General features: G+C 43.5%; 1 protein-coding gene across 4 annotated transcripts in view; it reads left to right on the plus strand.

Moving 5' to 3' along the window:
- SLC1A2 (solute carrier family 1 member 2) overlaps positions 1-17,559 on the plus strand; it is a 164,994-nt gene that overhangs the window by 90,244 nt on the left and 57,191 nt on the right. For 2 of the 4 annotated variants that reach the window (XM_023185514.2, XM_023185513.2), the window contains one exon: positions 15,943-16,082. In XM_023185514.2, the coding sequence (XP_023041282.1) occupies positions 15,953-16,082 (130 nt within the window). In that variant the 5' untranslated portion in view covers positions 15,943-15,952. Of the gene's footprint in view, positions 1-10,215; positions 10,221-10,477; positions 10,591-15,942; positions 16,083-17,559 lie in introns of those variants that run through there. The other 2 variants (XM_026454070.1, XM_023185515.2) reach the window with 2 other exon arrangements.

The following is a 17,559-nucleotide window of genomic DNA, read 5'->3' on the forward strand; positions in this document are numbered from 1 at the left end:
AATCAGGAAACAGTTTACTTTCCTCTTAACACTCTTTTCAGAAAGACAGCAGTGGAAGCCTGATGATAAATAGTAATTGACACTTGGCATTGGTGGCAAGGATGCAATAAGGGATGGTGGGGACTGTGGCAGACTGGAAAATCCATGCCTATCTAAAGGACAATCACTTCTCAGTTCTATCTGATTGTTGCCACTCAGGGATCTAGGTTTCATAATTATAAGTGGACAAAACCCTTTAGTAACTTTCAATAATAAGACTGAAACAAAGTGCATTGAAATTTACTTGAGAAAAACTTAAATGAGCAGTGGCTCGTACCTGTAATCCCAGCACTTTGGGAGGCCAAGGTAGGTAGAGGCCAGGAGTTCAAGATCAGCCTGGACAACATGGCAAAACCCTGTCTCTACTAAAAAAAAAAAAGAAAAAAAAATTAGCTGGCATGGTGGTGCACGCCTGTCATCCCAGCTACTTGGGAGGCTGAGGCATGAGAATTGCTTGAACCTGGGAGGCAGAGGTTGTAGTAAACTGAGATCGTGCCACTGCACTCCAGCTTGGGCAACAGAGCAAGACACTGTCCCAAGGAAAAAAAAAAAGAGAGAAATAAAAACTTAAATGATTAACAATATGTTACTATAAATTAAAGGGTTTTAGAATAAATTTCCAACTCTTCATCATTAACATTGTTAAAGTTACTGCTTATTTAACTTAGCAATAAAGAAAAGGAATCCTTACCTTAAGGTGAATAAACTCTGTGATGTCTGTTATTTTTAGTGTAACAATATAGATAAAGGTTATGTTTCTTTTTGCTTTCGGTTTTTGCTTTTTTTTTTTTTTTTTCTGAGGCAGAGTCTCATTCTGTCACTCAAGCTGGAGTGCAGTGGCGCCATCTCGGCTCACTGCTGCCTCTGCCTCCCAGGTTCAAGTGATTCTCCTGCCTCAGCCTCCCCAGTAGCTGGGATTACAGGCATGCGCCACCACATCTGGCTAATTTTTTGTATTTTTTTTTTAGTAGAGATGGAGTTTCACCATTTTGGCTAGGCTGGTCTCAAACTCCTGACCTCAGGTGATCCACCCACCTTGACCTCCCAAATTGCTGGGATTCCAGGCGTGAGCCACTGTGCCCCCTTACTGCACCCTGCCAAAGGTTATGTTTTTGGAGTAGCTGCAAAAGAGATCCATTTGGGGAGTGAATACTTGATCAGCTGTGTGCAGATGGGGAATGAGACCACTCCAGGGAGCACAAAGCCCTGTGAACAAAGCCCTGTGGACCAGTCTGTCTCCACAAGCTACCAGAGTGAGAATACACATTCTTCTCTTTAGAAGAAATTCTCCTGGTGAGAACATTACCTTTCAGGGGTGACTGGATAGCTCAGTTCATCACTTGTAAATTTAGCAGATCAAACTAGTTGAGAAGCGCTTGGGCAGTCAGTAAGCTGACTGGACTGCTGGGATCAACAGGGACTGGATGTTTAGTTCACTTTCAATAACCACAGATTTAGCAGCTCATTTGAAGGAACCAAAGTAAGGAACTGCACAAGTGCTCTGGGAGGCCTTGAAATGCTTCCACGGGTGATGGAAGCCATTTAGAGGCATGGTGTTGCTGAACCTTTTGAACACTGATCGGCTGAAGAGAGAAAGATGTTACTTTGGTCTACATTTCTCTAGGGCAGGAAGAAGTGAGGAAGGGGGGAGCAGAACACTTCAGCCTACATCTCAGGAAGGGAGGTTTGAGAAGCGGTGTCTGGCTGAGCATGCTGCTTCTCTGAGCAGATTTCTAGAACCAGCAGAGGCGTGGGTATGGATAGGAGACTCTCTGTGTCTATCACCTGCTGCTGAGGGTTTTTGTAAAAAATAAATGAGGTAGTGTAGAAAACACTTACCATAAGGTCTGGTACTATATTAGTTTCTCATTGTTGCAGTAACAACTGATCCCAAATCAAGAGGCTTAAAACAAGACAACTTATTATCGTATAGTTCTGGAGGCCAGAAGTCTGAGTTGGGTCTCAGTGGGCTAAAATCAAGGTGTTAGCAGGGCTGCATTCCTTTCTGGAGGCTCAGATAAGGAGTCTGTTTCCTTGCCTTTGCCAGTTTCTAGAAGCTTCTCACATGCTTTGGCTCGTGGCCCTTTCCTTTATCTTTAAAGCCAGCAACGTTGGGCTGTGTCTTTGTCGTGCTGCCATCCTCCAATTCTTTCTTTCCTGCCTCCCCTTTTCACGCATAAGAACCCCTGTGATTCCACTGGTCCCACCCAGAGAATCCAGGCACATCTCCCTGTCTTGAGGTCAGCTGATTTACAACCTTCTTTGTACCTGCAGCCTTAGAGCCCCTTTGCCATGTAATCTGACACATCCACAGATTCTGGGGATTAGGACATGGACATTTGTGGAGGCATTACTCTGCCTATCACTGGTACAGAATAAAAAGTCAATAAATGGTTCTATTCATTACCAGTACTCCCTAGACTTTCTCTACTGTGAAGTTACCCATGTCCTTCAGTTTTTCAAAGGCAGTGCTAAAGCCTCAGCTCTGGTAGAATCTGATGAGCTGGAGGGTGAGAGCAAGAAAGGCAGTCTTTGATGAGCTTAGGGGAGTGGGAAAGTAGCCAGCCCTTACCTGGAAGGTTGTGTGCAGGTCTAGGAGACACAGGCAAGTAATTAGCTTGAGGTGCTTTAACCATGATAGTAACAAACTTGGAGAAGAGAAAACCCTGAGCAGAAACTTCATATGCCTCAAAGGTTGGTAGATTGAGAAGGAATTCAGCTTCATTTTCTGTAAGTGTCATGATTAAGTGTGTGCACCTCATTCAGGCTGAGCTGGGTTGCCATCCAGCTCATCTACTTACCAACTGTCTGACTTGGAGCAAATGTGCTCCTCTCTTTGACCTCCAGTTTTTCATCCATAAAGAAGGACTAATAATAGTAGCTATCTTGTAAGAGTGTTATAGGGAGTCAATGAAATAACATATGTAAAGCATCCAGTACATTATCTGATGGTAACTGTTGTTATTAGGTAGCTCCACAGGGTAGAAAAATAACCTGTGGATAAAAGCTACAGGGAAACAGTTGTAGGCTCACCATAAAGGAAGGACTTCTTTTTTTTTTTTGAGACGGAGTCTCGCTCTGTCACCCAGGCTGGAGTGCAGTGGCCGGATCTCAGCTCACTGCAAGCTCCGCCTCCCGGGTTCATGCCATTCTCCTACCTCAGCCTCCCGAGTGGCTGGGACTACAGGCGCCCGCCACCTCGCCCGGCTAGTTTTTTTGTATTTTTTAGTAGAGACGGGGTTTCACCATGTTAGCCAGGATGGTCTCAATCTCCTGACCTCGTGATCTGCCCGTCTCGGCCTCCCAAAGTGCTGGGATTACAGGCTTGAGCCACCGCGCCGGGCTGGAAGGACTTCTTAATAGTCAAAGCTATCCAACGGCAGGATGGTTAGAGTAGAAGTGATAAGCTGCCCTGCACTGCAACTATTCAGGCATTGACCAGACATTGGTATGTGGATTGGCTGCAACAGTGTCATCTGGGTGCTTCTGCAAAAGTCATTCAGGAATGGGGCTTGGAGATCTGTTTTGTGTTCTGTTTTGTTTGTTTTTGTTTAATATACTGTTTTTTTAAAGAGCAGTGTTAGGTTTACAGCAAACTTGAGTAGAAAGTACAGAGAATTCCCATATATCCGTGCCCACATTCAGGTGCAGCCTCCCCCACTGTCAACATCCCACACCAGAGTGGTACATTAATCACAACCAATGAACTTACATTGACACCTCATTATCATGCAGAGTGCTTAGTTTACATTAGGGTTGGCTCTTGGTCTTGTACGTTCGTGGGTTTGGACAAATGTGTGATGACATGTGTTTACTATTATAGTAACATACAAAGTATTTTCATTGCCTTAAAAAATCCTCTGTGCTTCATCTATTCATCACCATGCCCCTCCATAGTTTTGCCTTTTCCAGAATGTCATATAGTTGGAATCATACAGTATGTAGCCTTTTCAAATTGGCTTCTTCACACTTAGTAATATGCATTTATTTTTCCTCCATGTCTTTTTGTGGATAGATAGTTTACTTCTATTCAGTGCTGAATAATATTGCATTGTCTACATGTACCGTGGTTTATCCATTTGCCTACTGAAGGATGTCTCAGTTGATTCCAAGTTTTGGGAATTATAAATAAATATCCCTGTGCAGTGTTATAAATATCCCTGTGCAGTGTTTTGTGTGGACATAAGTTTTGGAGATCTGTATTTTTAACAAGTGAACCAGAGACAGAGTTGGGGCCACTAGACCAGATAATCATTTGTCCAGAGGCTTAGAGGGGACAGGAAGCCTCTGTAATCCAGAAATTCTAGGATTCCATGACTGTTGCATATAGCTCTTGGAGCAGGCTCTGGTTTGGACTAGGTGTTACCTTTCTTCTCTCTGGAATCCTCCCCATCCCACAACAGCAAAATCACTTTTTTGGCCAAATGTTCAGTTTCAATGTGTATTGCTAGCATAAAATTGCCTAATATAAAGAGCAAGTTTTCTCAGACTGGAGGGAGAGTGGGCTGACTGGTTCTTCCAAGTCCAGGACTGACAGGGATCAAATCCTAGCTCTACCATCTATTACCTTTGTGACATTGAGCAAGTAACTTAAGCATTCGATGACTTCGTTATTCCTTCAGTAAAAGTTGCTGATACTAGTACCTATCTCCTGAGGTTATTGTGAGAATTAAATAAGTTCATACATAAGAAGACTTAGAAAAATACCTGGTATGAAGTTAGTTTTGAGTAGATGTTAGCTGCTGTCATCATTATTGTCATCATCATTATTCTTGTTATTAACAGTTACCAGACATTAGGGTCCTTCTGGTGGGGAGTCCTTCCTGGTGAAGGACCAGAGTTGGAGTGAACCCTTGAGGTTATTTCACAGCAGCAAGTGCTGGCTAAGTCAGTGGGAATAGGATGGTTCCTGTGTACCCTGGTTGCCCGAAGGGAGGAGTCAGTTGAGTGGATGCCATTTTCTCATGATGGTACATCTGGGGCCATGGCACCAGCAGCATGGATTGTCCAAGGCAGACAACAAGGCCATAGCTTCCCAGAGCTCACTTGCCCTTTCTCTCGTTTAGCAGTACCTCCTGTCTCTATCTTCTCTCTCCACGTGCTAGAATGCAAGTCTCCTAAGTAGCTACCTAGTGCCTTGGTGTCGGTGGTAGTTCTAACATGTCCATTGCTCTGCAAATACCTCTAGAAAGAGTATGCCCATAAAACACTGGATTCAAAGACAAAGGACAGCACAGGTTTAACTTTGCTGCAGACCCACAGCACAGGTTTAACTCTGCTATTTCTAAGCTTCATGAGCTTGGGCAAGTTTCAGAATTTTCTGGGGCTTCTGTCTTTTCATTTCCAAGATAGAATAATCCTTCCCTCTCAGGAATGTCATTAACTCTTGATGAATGCAAAAATGCCTTTTAAACGACACAAATGTTATTATTAGCTTATTTGTTAGAAAGTTAAACTGATGAAATGTTGGTTATTGTTTACAATTGAAAGATGAACACAAGAAGAACCTGCTTGGGTTCCTGTTATGGAAGACAAGAAAGGAAATGTATGAGTTCTTTGCTGTTATGGGCATGGAAGAGTAAAAAGAAGATGAAGGCCACAAACTTTTTCTTTGGCCAGTCAGGTCACTCTGTTATAACCTGGGCTACCTTAAGGCCCTGCTGTTTTGCCTCATCTGAAGGAGATGGTTACATGTTCCCAAAGTATAAGATGTTCTTTGGGCAAAATTAGTACCTGTTCTTTTGCTGGGAAATCCACCAGTATGAATCAGCCATTTAGGGCCAAAGATAGATACGCTATATGTATTTACTTCTAACACGATAATTTAATTTGACTATTTTTCTACTTTTAACTCAAGTATACCACTCAGACAAAAAAGCACACAAATCTTACATGAATGGTGTGATTAATTTCCACAAACTGAACACTCATATGAAATAAGCATCTGGATTAAAAAGGAAAAAAAGGAGAATAAAATTGCTAGCATTCAAGAAACGCTGCGGAGGCCTCAGAATTTCAACAATTGACTTCAAGACTGATCCTGGCAATGATATGCAGTTGGCAAAGTTTACGTCATTTATGTTTTGACATCTTTTGTTTGGCTTCCAGATACAGTTCTGTCCAGGACCTATATTGAGGGGTTCCTCCAAACAGTTCTATTTTGGGGGATGGATTGAGAATCTCCTTTACACTAAGGTGTCAGTGAATGGGTTGCTTTTTCCATATGTTTCTGGCTTAAATCTGGGTCTTTGGGTGGAATCCAAAGGGATAGTTCTCTCAAGGAGAAAATTTGGGTCTCTGGGAGCCAGAAGTGGGTAACTTTGAAGGTCTTCAGGGAACCTTTGAGGAAGCCCTTAAAATCATCTCACAAAAGCATTGTGTGGCATTTTGAATGCCTGCCATGGTAATTTGCAAGGTCATGATAGTGACTTGCCTTCTTGCTTGGGATTGATGCTACATTGCGTGGTCGACTGCTCAGTCTGGAAGGAAGAAAAAAGAGACAGACTGCACTGAAGAAAAGCAATCGTAAAGTGTGATCAACAGACCCAATCCTGGCTAAGGTATACAGCACCTCACCCAGTTTCTGCCTAGTGCCTAAAGGCGCTGCAGCTAATTGAACCACCTCTTAGTCAACATCCTAGTCACCCCTGTCTGGCAGACTGATAGGAAAGGCTCAGTTTGAGAAGCTTCAGAGGCTAGAAGAACCTCCCAGGCCTGAGGGCCAAATCTTGAGCTCTTTTAACCTCAAGATCAGGGTTCCAGTGGCTCTTGGAAGGGGAATGAGTACTCATGCTTTCTGGCAGTAGGACCACATTTTGGAGGGTCCAGTTTAGAGATACTGATGCTTAGTGGTTGAGTCCTAAGAGATTCTTCAGGGACCAGTACCTCTTCCCAGGTCCTCATCAGTTTCCCCAAAGGCCTTATTGAGTGAACCTAGAGTGGTTCCTCATTCCATCTTCCCTCAAGAGTGCTGGGAGCATTGAGACCACCATACCTTGATCAGGACAGCTGGATCACAACCACCAGCAGAAAAGAATCAGTCCTGCTGTGATGCTGCCCATTTCTGCTACACACTGTTTTTCTCAATGCAGGTGTTCCCTGCTTATTTTTTTTTTTTTTCTTTCTTTCTTTCTTTCTTTTTTTTTTTTTTTTTGAGATAGAGTTTCACCCTTGTTGCCCAGACTGGAGTGCAATGGTGTGATCTCGGCTCACTGCAACCTCCACCTCCTGGATTCAAGCGATTCTCCTGCCTCAGCCTCCTGAGTAGCTGGGATTACAGGCTCCTGCCACCATGCCCAGCTAATTTTTTGTATTTTTAGTAGAGACAGGGTTTCACTATGTTGGCCAGGCTGGTCTGAAACTCCTGACCTCAGGCGATCTACCCGCCTCGGCCTCCCGAAGTGCTGGGATTATAGGCGTGAACCACTGCACCTGGCCTCCCTGTTTTTTACAGGATGGGACTTCCCCACTTGAAACCACTTCTTATCTTCCTTCTCTCATTTCTCTCCTCTTCTCAGATTTGTTAGCCTTCTGGACCACTACCTCTTATAATGGAGTGTCACAAAGAACCTGTGACAAGAACATATTTTTAACATAATCATCCATTCCTTCATTCCTTCATGCAACATACACTAATTTAGCATACACTATGTGCCAGGAGGATGCTAGGCATGGTGGAGACAGAGTCAAATAAGATACAGTTTGTCCTCAAAGAGTTTATGTTCTAGTGGGGAAAATATGCGAGTAAACTGTGAAAAATGCCTTGAGAGCATGGGCGACATGGTAAACTGCATCTACAAAGCAAACTTGGGAGTCAAGTCATCAAAGGCTCCTGAGGGAAGTCATGCCAAGAGTTACTTGGAAGGAATAAAAGTCAGTCTAAGAAGGCTGGTTTGGAGAGTGGGTGGAGGATGTTTTAGCTAGCAGAGATGGTTTGCTTCAAGGCAAGCTGGCTTATTCATCTGGAAAGGGGCCAAGTTGCCCCTGGTTCAAAAGCCAGAGTGCATGCCACGTGAATCTTCCTCATCTTGTTGATGTTGTGTGAAGTTATCACATGTATTTTTGTGTTGTTCCATGAACCAGAGATGGGTAGCCATTACTTCAGAATTGATAGGCCTTTGGGGACTGGGCTGGCCAGTGTGTTCCTGAGCCACAGCATAATCTTTATTTTTAGAAGAGGTTCCCAATTTGAGATGATCAAACACCCCACCCCAGTCTCTCATTGGGCCCTGGAGGCTAATTGTTCCTTGGTGTCTTATTTCTGTTTGGGGTGGTGAGTCTATCTGGAAATAAGCAAATTTGTTGGGTCAAAGCTGCCTAAGTCTCTGCCTGGGGAAGGATTTCATAGAAGTCCAGAGGCCATATCCTTAAGGTTGTACTCCTGATGTTCTTTGAGAGGTTATTCAGTCATTCCATCGTAGGGATGCTGATGGCAGTGGGATCTTCCCAGACCCTCACCCACTCTGGACCCTCTGAGACTTTCTGTTTGTAAAAGGCACAAGCACCAATGTATGGGCAAGGAGATTTACTAAAACTCAACAGTGAATAAACTCTCTTACTGGTCATTTTGCATCATATGAGGGATTTCAGACAAAGAGAGGATATTAAAATTGAGTATCTACTATATATCAGATACTCTCTCAGTGCTTTCATAGATATTATCTTACCAGAGCTCTATAATGATGCAATGAGTTGCATGGTTTGTCCAAAAGACAAAATGTCTTGTCTCAGCCACTGCCAGAAAAGGGACATTTTAACCAAGAATCAATGGCCATGTAATTATGTGATTGCATTCCACCAACTTGCCTTCTGACAGTTACTCATCAGAGCTGGTGTTTTAACATCTGTTTCTGAGCCAAACAAATAAAATTTTTATTCATCCCTTGAAAACTTTGTCTCCTGCTACTTTGTCTTTGCAGTTTGTGTGTAGACACCTGAAGTCTCAACTGGCTGTATACCTGCCATTCATGGCATTAGCTGGCTTGGGCCATGGCACTTAGGAAGTGATATGGAAAAAGAGGCTCTTCTCCTTCGATTTCTTGTCTTGTCTTTTCTGAGTGCCACCTCACCAGTTACACAGATGTTGACTGTGCCTGATGTAGGTGGTCTCTCAATGGCTTAGTGGTGAGTTTAGCACTTGGCCGGTCCCAATGCCAGTTTACCTGTTTGACTGTTCCCAAGGCATTGACCTGCCCACGTTAGAAATCTAGACCTGAGAATAGGTGAAGGATGGATGAGGAATTAGAAGATGCTCACGTCTGAATTGTGTGCTGAATTTCATCCCAACCCAGCTTTATTGGCCCTAGAAAACAATGCTTCCGTAGCAGACATAAGAAAGGTTAAAAGGAACGCAAAAGGTTGTTATGGTTGCTGTTGGTTTGTCTCTCATCTCTGCCTTTCCCTGTGAGGGTTGTGGTGTAGCTACTGGGCTATCTCATGGTAAATGAAATGACTTGTCTTCATGGTCAGCTCTAGGCTTATTCCATCGTGGGTACCTAGAATGGAATCCACATCTCTGGAACTGAATGCTATTACTATCCTTTTCCCTCCCTGGATAATTAGAGAATCACAGAATTTTATAATGTTAAAGAATTTCCAATTCGACCCTCTTATTTTATAGATTAAGAGAATGGGACCTAAAAAATAAAAATGGGCCAAAATTGATACTTAAACCTTATTGATATCTTACATTAAGAATATGTTTTTACCATCTCATAGCAGTTTACCCTACTGTCTGTTGATCACGGAAGGTAACGTTACATCCATTTTATCCTCATACTTTTCCCCTGACACACCCATTTAGCAGCAGTCCTGGAATTAGATCACAGACTTCCTGACTTCCAGTCCTATCCTGGCCCAATACCATCATGATTCAGGATAGCTATAAACTGTATTCTTTAACCAGCCCCTCAAATGGACTGCAAGAAGCTATAGAAAAGAGGTTTGTGAAGTCTGGAATGCCTCACCAGGAGGACCAGAAAGTAATTCTGTGATTTTGCAAATGAACACTGTGAAGACACAATGAATAGAAGAAGGGACTGAAGGAGACTTTGGAGGCTGTGACCCTTTAAGTTTCATTTGCAGGATCTGTGACAACACAGTATCTGTCGGAGAGAGACTGACATCTTGGTTGGTAAGCATCTTTGACACAGTTAAGGCAGGTCTTACAGGATCTAGGAAGGGTGGAGGGACTTGCAGGCTGTTGGAAATGTCAGGAAGTCTTAGGGTTTCAGGCCCTTTTACAGCAGGGGTGGCATTCTTCAGGGAGCTGGGGAAAATCCTGGATGTGGGACAATCAAAGCTGAAATCTCTACCTCCTGGTTCTTGGTGCTCGAGTTGACACCACTGGTATTTCCATCTTTCTTATCCAAATACAACAACTGTCTTAGGCGAGAGGCCCTGCTACGAGCACTGTTTTTGTTCTTGATACTAGGGTGACCTAGTGTCTTCCAGTAGGGCAATTTCTGGACATCATTGTCTCCCCAGTACCTCCCCAGATCCTGAAGCCTGGGGCCAGAGAGGGGAGATTAGATGTCAGCAGTGGAAAGACAGGTGGGTAAAGCCCATTGCAAACCTCACATCCTCCAGGAGAAACACACCAGTTGCTTTTAGGCTCCCTGTGGAGTGTTCTGTTGCCACCTCATCGAATCAGTGAAGGTGGAAAAAAGAGTTTGGTGCCAGCTAAGGCGACGCTGAAGTGTGCAGCAGGAAATCTGAATCCAACACCACATCTAATGAGCCTATTATTAGAGGCTCTTGGCAAAGCAAGGGAAATTGAATGCTAATGAAAAGCAGGTTCTGAGAATAGTTTAAAACTTAGTGTTAGCCCCATTACACGTTCCCTTCTGAGTCAGAGAGGATGATTTGCACGATAAGCTGAGCTTGCCTTGAAACAGGACTCACGTGGATTTGCATGAGAAAGAACTGGGCAGCGATTGCAAAATTAACAGCTGTTTAAATAATTCAATGGAGAGGCTAAGGCTGAAGGAAATTATAGGCTCATTTGTTAAAAGTTTTTAATTATCCTCCAACAGCTGTCCCACCACATGGCCTTACTTTGTTGGGCAGTGGAGGCCATTCGAGAGATCGGTCTGAGTTGGCACACTGGAACTTCCACCATTAAGGCATTGCATTGCTAATATTCCTCCATTCAGGAGGCACTCAAGTAGAAACACAGATGGCAGGCAGTGTCAGAGAGCATTAGCCTCAGTGGATTTGGTGGACCCAAATCCCACCTGGGTTTTATTGCTTTGTTCTGTGTGCACAGCCACAGGACGTAGGAAGGGACTATTAGTAAAAGGGTAAGTGTGCACACTGGACATCTTACTGTGTATCCGATGGACTTCCCAGACCAGATTTGGCACTTTCTGCTCATTGCCATGGGAGCAAATCTGCTGGCTGCTGTGACCTTAAGCTTTCCACCTGTATCCAACTTACCTCTTCCTGGTAACCGTTTCTCTTAGGGGGAGCTGGGATAGTCATTTAAACCCTCATAATATTCATGATGGTGATAGGACCCAGCATTACTTTTACATATTCATTTGAATCCACGTAAAAATAAACATGTGGACCCCAGGGTGTGCATCTGGGTGGGAGCTTTGGGATCTAGGTAGTAAGACAGATTTCCAAATTGTATATGTTCCGTTTATTTGCTAAGCTCTAGACAAATTGCATAAAATACTTGAGGAGACCCCTCATTTCTTCTAGGTTTCTGTTCAAGTGTCCCTTCATCATAGACACCTTCCCTGGACGCTTGATACAAAATCACACTGCCTCTCCACACACTACTATCCTTCTCCTTCACCCTTGATATGGTTTGGCTGTGTTCCCACCCAAATCTCATCTTGAATTGTAGCTCCCATAATCCCCATGTGTTGTGGAAGGGACTCCGTGGGAGATACCCGAATCACGGTGGCAGTTACCCTCGTGCTGTTTTCATGATAGTGAGTGAGTTATCACGATATCTGGTGGTTTTCCCCCTTTTTCTTGGCACTTCTCCTTGCTGCCACCATGTGAGGAAGGACACGTTTTCTTCCCCTTCCACCATGATTGTAAGTTTCCTGAGGCTTCCCAAGCCATGCTGAACTGTGAGTCAATTAAACCTCTTTCCTTTGTAAATTTCACAGTCTCAGGTATGTCTTTATTAGCAGAGTGAGAATGAACTAATACAACCCCCCTCCCAGCACTTTTCACTACTTAAAATGTATTTATCTATGTATTTGTTCTCTCACTAAAGTGCACACTCCATGATATCAAGGGCTCTTTTTGTTTATTGCAATATCTTTAACATTGACAACAGTATGGGGCCTGTAATATGGGCCCACTAGAAATTTGTGGAATAAATGCAAGAATGGTCAGAATCTGACTGAAGTGGCATGCTGCCGGTCTGTCTGCAGAAGGGCCTTATTCCCAGGGGCAAGCAAGGGGCCATTTTAGAGCTGCTTTTCAATTCTCAATTTCTCTTGGCAAACATTGATTAAGCTCTCAGTACTAGGTGTTAAAGACCACAATCTTGCCCTCCTGGGGTTCATAGATTGGTGGAGAATGTAGGCATTTAAATGAAATCCTTCCTTCAAGAGCTGACTCAGGTCTTGACCCCTTTTGGAACCCCTTCTTGAACATCCCTTCCTCTTCCCTGAACCTGAGTTAGGCATTGTTCTTATGATTTCCCATAGACTCCTTTGCAAGCTTGCTCAGGGCCTGTACATAAAGCAGACAATTACAGTACAATGTGCTTTATGTTTTCTCTCTGAATAAAGGCTCTTTAAGAGTAAAGATTGTGGCCGGGCGCGGTGGCTCAAGCCTGTAATCCCAGCACTTTGGGAGGCCGAGACGGGCGGATCATGAAGTCAGGAGATCGAGACCATCCTGGCTAACATGGTGAAACCCCGTCTCTACTAAAAAATACAAAAAAAACTAGCTGGGCGCGGTGGCGGCCGCCTGTAGTCACAGCTACTCGGGAGGCTGAGGCAGGAGAATGGTGTGAACCCGGGAGGCGGAGCTTGCAGTGAGCTGAGATCTGGCCACTGCACTCCAGGCTGGGCGACAGAGCGAGACTCCATCTCAAAAAAAAAAAAAAAAACAAAAACAAACAAACAAAAAGAGTAAAGATTGTACCATACCCATTACTGAGTATAGTATCTGACACATAGAGAACACTCAATAAATATAAGTTATCCCTGTTATTGTCACTGTTACCAGGTGTGTTTGCAATCAGCATTTATATAGCTGTTTGTGTGAACACATTTTTAAAAACTTACATCTTATTCTAAAGGTGTATAGGCTTAGAAGCAGCTCTATATTATATAATAATCTATATACATTATATAATCATGCTATATTACGTGATAATTCCCATGTCAGTCTCTGTGTTCTGGGAGATGTAGTGATTAGTTAGACTAATTAGAATAGTTGGAAATTTTAGATTAGTCAGAATTTTTACAAAGAGTTCTTGGGGGACTCTCTGTGTTTCCAGCTGCAAGATGAGTCCCTGAATTACCTTTAAAATTATTTTCTATGTGCAAACATCAAGAACTCTTACAAGTCTTCCATATCTGTTTAATTCCAAGAGGGCAGCTCACGGAAATTCTCTCAATAAATATTTGTGGGTTTACAGTATTTTGATGTAGTCACTTTGATGTGGCTATTTTGATTCAGGACTTCAGGAACATTTTGTTATGGCCTAAAAATCAAACCATTAAAGAGGCAGCAATATTGTATAACAAAGAAATGTGTGGCACAGGCATCCAACCATGTTGCTGGGTTGGGTGTGTATGCTAACCTAATGTTTGTGTGTTTTCACTTTGACATGGCTGTTTTGATGCCTGACACTTCCATTACATCATATGGATCTTGCCAGAATGGTTGCTTTAAATACTTCCTAGTTTTACTTGAATACCAACCATGTGCCTGATTCTCATTTCAGTGGCAGGAGGGATTCAAATGAAGCAGAAGGCAAGGAGATTAATGATCTCCAGGGGACTGGAGAGTTTGGCCAAGAGCTGGCTAAGGAAATACGTTCACCATTTCAGAACACATACTACCTCCATTCTTTGTTCGACATTTCCTGCTTTAGAGCTTCATATTACTGGCTGGAGACGTTTAAAAATGGAAAAAGGTCCCCCTGTAAACATAGAAATATGGTCTATCCATGTTAAAAAGATTATTTTGATCATTTCCCCCTGCTGTGTTGTAAAGTGAATTTCTGTCTGTTTCACTTGGTGATAGGAGGAAGTGGTATTTGTTGCTCACTGATCAGAAAGGCCCTCACCCACCTGCTGTGGGCAGTCATACCCTATTTTCTTTTTCAGACGGTCTGAGGGATTGTTAGTGCACACATATGTCAGGAAACCAGAAGTTGCCTCAGAAATTGACTAGATGAGTAGAAAATTTGGCCATTAAGGGGAGACTAAGAAGCTTATATTTTGACTAATATTCTCATCTGATCATGCAATGTTATTCCTAATTTTAAAACATTTGGGTGGCGAGTGTATTAGGCAGCCTGTTATGAAAAAGCAAGTAGTTGTATTTGGGTTCCAGGTCTTAACTCTGAGACTGGAAGCTTAGGTCTTGGTATCTTGCTGGAATGGTAGGGCAAGTGGGTAAGCCCCCTGAACAAAATGTCATCCTTGTCATGAAGTTGATGGGTGTTAAGTGTCTCTTCTTTGTGTACACTGGAGAAAGGTACTATGCTAGCCTATTTTGTTTAATTTTTATGAAGTAGGCATCAGGCTTTTCTTTCTACACCCCACACAACTAGCAAGAGTTGGAGTCAGGATTTGAAGCCAAGGCCCTCTGGCTCCAAAACCCACACTATTCCCATTATAACCAGTATTTCAAAACACTGGTCTGCAGCGTGGTGTTGGTTCCAAAGGAAATTTTCTCCAGTCTATGACAAGACTATCTGGATAAGGGCAACACCTCCCTGTCTTGAAGGCACTGTCATCTGTTCAGAGACACTTCTCTTTCTAGGTGTGAAAGGCTTATTTTTTTTTTCTTTTATCAAATGATGGTGATTGTAAACAGCAGCTAAAAAATGTCCTAAGATATGAAAGTGAAAAACTGGCCTCCCTATGGCAATCCCCAAGCTTACATCTGGAATATTATTGGCCAGGGAAATGACAAAGCTGAGGACGGAGAAGTATGCCCATTACCCCAGCAAGGGCTCCTTTGGGCAGACTCCCAGGATGGCTTAGGCTTACCTGGGGTTTACCCAGAAAAGGGCTTGGCTGCAACCATAGCTGGAGGTGATCAAAATACTTCTTAAAACCATACTTCTAGGTTCTAAGTGGTATTAGCTCTTGGCCAGTTTAGCAGTCTTGATAATGTAGGTGACCTTTTAAAAGCCACAATAGGTTGATTTTTTTTTTTAACTATATAAACTATCTTTTCCAAAAAAGAAGTAAAGCTTGGATGATCAACCTTTGTGACTTTCACATGTCAGGATGGGGAAGGCTTGAGCTTGGAGACATTTTAATGTTGATGCAACTCAAGTATGACTCACCTTTTTGCTGTTGTTACAAGAACAAAATAGCTCAGGTTTTGGAGCCAGACCTATCTGGATTTGGATCTCTATTTATTTTAGCCTTTGCAACCTTGGTCAAGACTCAAGTAAAGGCTCTGTAACATGGTAACTTCCTTCCCTAAGTTACCATGGGGGGCAACTCTTTGGAAGACCCTACCATTGCATGTGGTATTCCTTTCCTTTACTGGGAGGATCCACATCAGTTCTCAGTGTGTCCTACTGTCCTACTTATAGGTGACCCTGAGTCCCACTTACTTTTACTTTCCTGCAGATGGTTCCAGATTCCAACTGTGCCTGGAGAGGTTCCTCCTCATCTAGCCCCTAAAACTGTATAGGGGAGGTGCCAGTCTCCCTAATCTCTGCCTTCACTTCTGTTCCAGTGCCAACAATATGCCCAAGCAGGTGGAAGTGCGAATGCACGACAGTCACCTCAGCTCAGAGGAACCCAAGCACCGGCACCTGGGCCTGCGCCTGTGTAACAAGCTGGGGAAGAATCTCCTGCTCACCCTGACGGTGTTTGGTAGGTACCTGCACCACCCCACCCCCAGTCCCCTCTTCTCTGGGACTCTCCTGGCTCTGTGGGGCAGCTGGTCTCAGCAGCCAGCCGTTCCACCAGAAAGGAAGCCACATGGTTTGCCTAGGGCCCTGTCTGCCCAGGCTTCAGTGATATAATTTTCCTCCTTACCTCCTCTAGCCATTCGTTCTCCTTTGGATTCTAGTAGTTCTTAAATTTTTTGCAAGTAAGTATCTTGTGAGAGTGTTGGCATGTAGTTTCCTATACTCATGGAGACTTTGCTTTGGGCCATCTGAAATGAGGCCCTGCAGTCTACATATTAGCAAACCTTCTAGGCAGTTCCAAAGCAGTGGTCCATGGACCATGTTTAGAGAACCACCTGCATCAAGATAAGCCCAAGTATTGCACAAAACCCTACTAAAATGGCTCCCAAGGTCTGAGCTTCTCCAGACACATCATTAATTTAGGTAATTTGGGCACATTGGCTAATGAGGTCAGTGTGGAAGATGTTTGCCCCAATGCCTTAATCTGATCCAGCTCCATCTAGCAAGTCCTCCTCCTCTGCTTCAGGCCTCACCCAGGTGATGGTTGTTCTCGGGCTGTTGATACAATCTTGGTCTTAAGTTTCCCAGGAGGGTTTATTGAAAATGGGGCAAGATACAGTTTCTTGTAATGACAACCACACCATTTCCTTTTTCAATCCCTCCCTTGTTCTTCAGCTCTCACTTAGGTTACACAGAGAAGCAATGAACAACTTGTCCTTCCCACCCACCCACCCACCCGCACACACCCACCCGAACCCCTCTATTCCATGGCTTTTCCTTTGAGACAGATGCCTTGGTTGCCAGTGGCTCAGGATCAGGACTGGGAGCTCGCCACAGCTAAGTTCACTTAGTAAGAAACCACCGGCATGGTTAGGTTTTCCAAAGGTTACCCACCGTGTAACCACATCTAATTCATCACAGGACTTGAAGAAGTTGGAGAGTATGATTTTCACCTGCAGAAGAAAAAGAATCAGGCTTGCAGCCACATTACTCCCTCTACATCCATGGAATTAACACCGTAGCCTGCATTCCTGGAACTCCCTCCCTCCGTTATGGCCAGTGGTACTGACCCAACTTGTGGTTTCTGCAAGAGTCATTCATGTTGGCCACCCATTTGCAGAGATCTAAAATTTTTCTTCTGAGATCTGAGTCTGTAAAGTGAAAGATCCCTGCCAGCGTCTCTGCCTAAATTGTTTCCTCCAAAATTAAATATTTCAGACTCCATTCTTGAGCTCCCATAAGATCAGCAATCTAAAAACTATGTAAAAGGACATAGGAGTCAAGGACAAGCCTTGAGAGTGAACCATGGGGAAATTATTGGAAGCCAAAGAAAATAGATAGGAAGAAAAAAATAGAATTCACACTAGCTTGGTCAATTAAATGTTCTTTTCATCTGGCCTCCAGTTACAATGAGAAGACACACATTAAATGCCATGCCA

This window comes from Piliocolobus tephrosceles, chromosome 13 (assembly GCF_002776525.5).
Source record: "Piliocolobus tephrosceles isolate RC106 chromosome 13, ASM277652v3, whole genome shotgun sequence".
NCBI classification, from domain to species: domain Eukaryota; kingdom Metazoa; phylum Chordata; class Mammalia; order Primates; family Cercopithecidae; genus Piliocolobus; species Piliocolobus tephrosceles.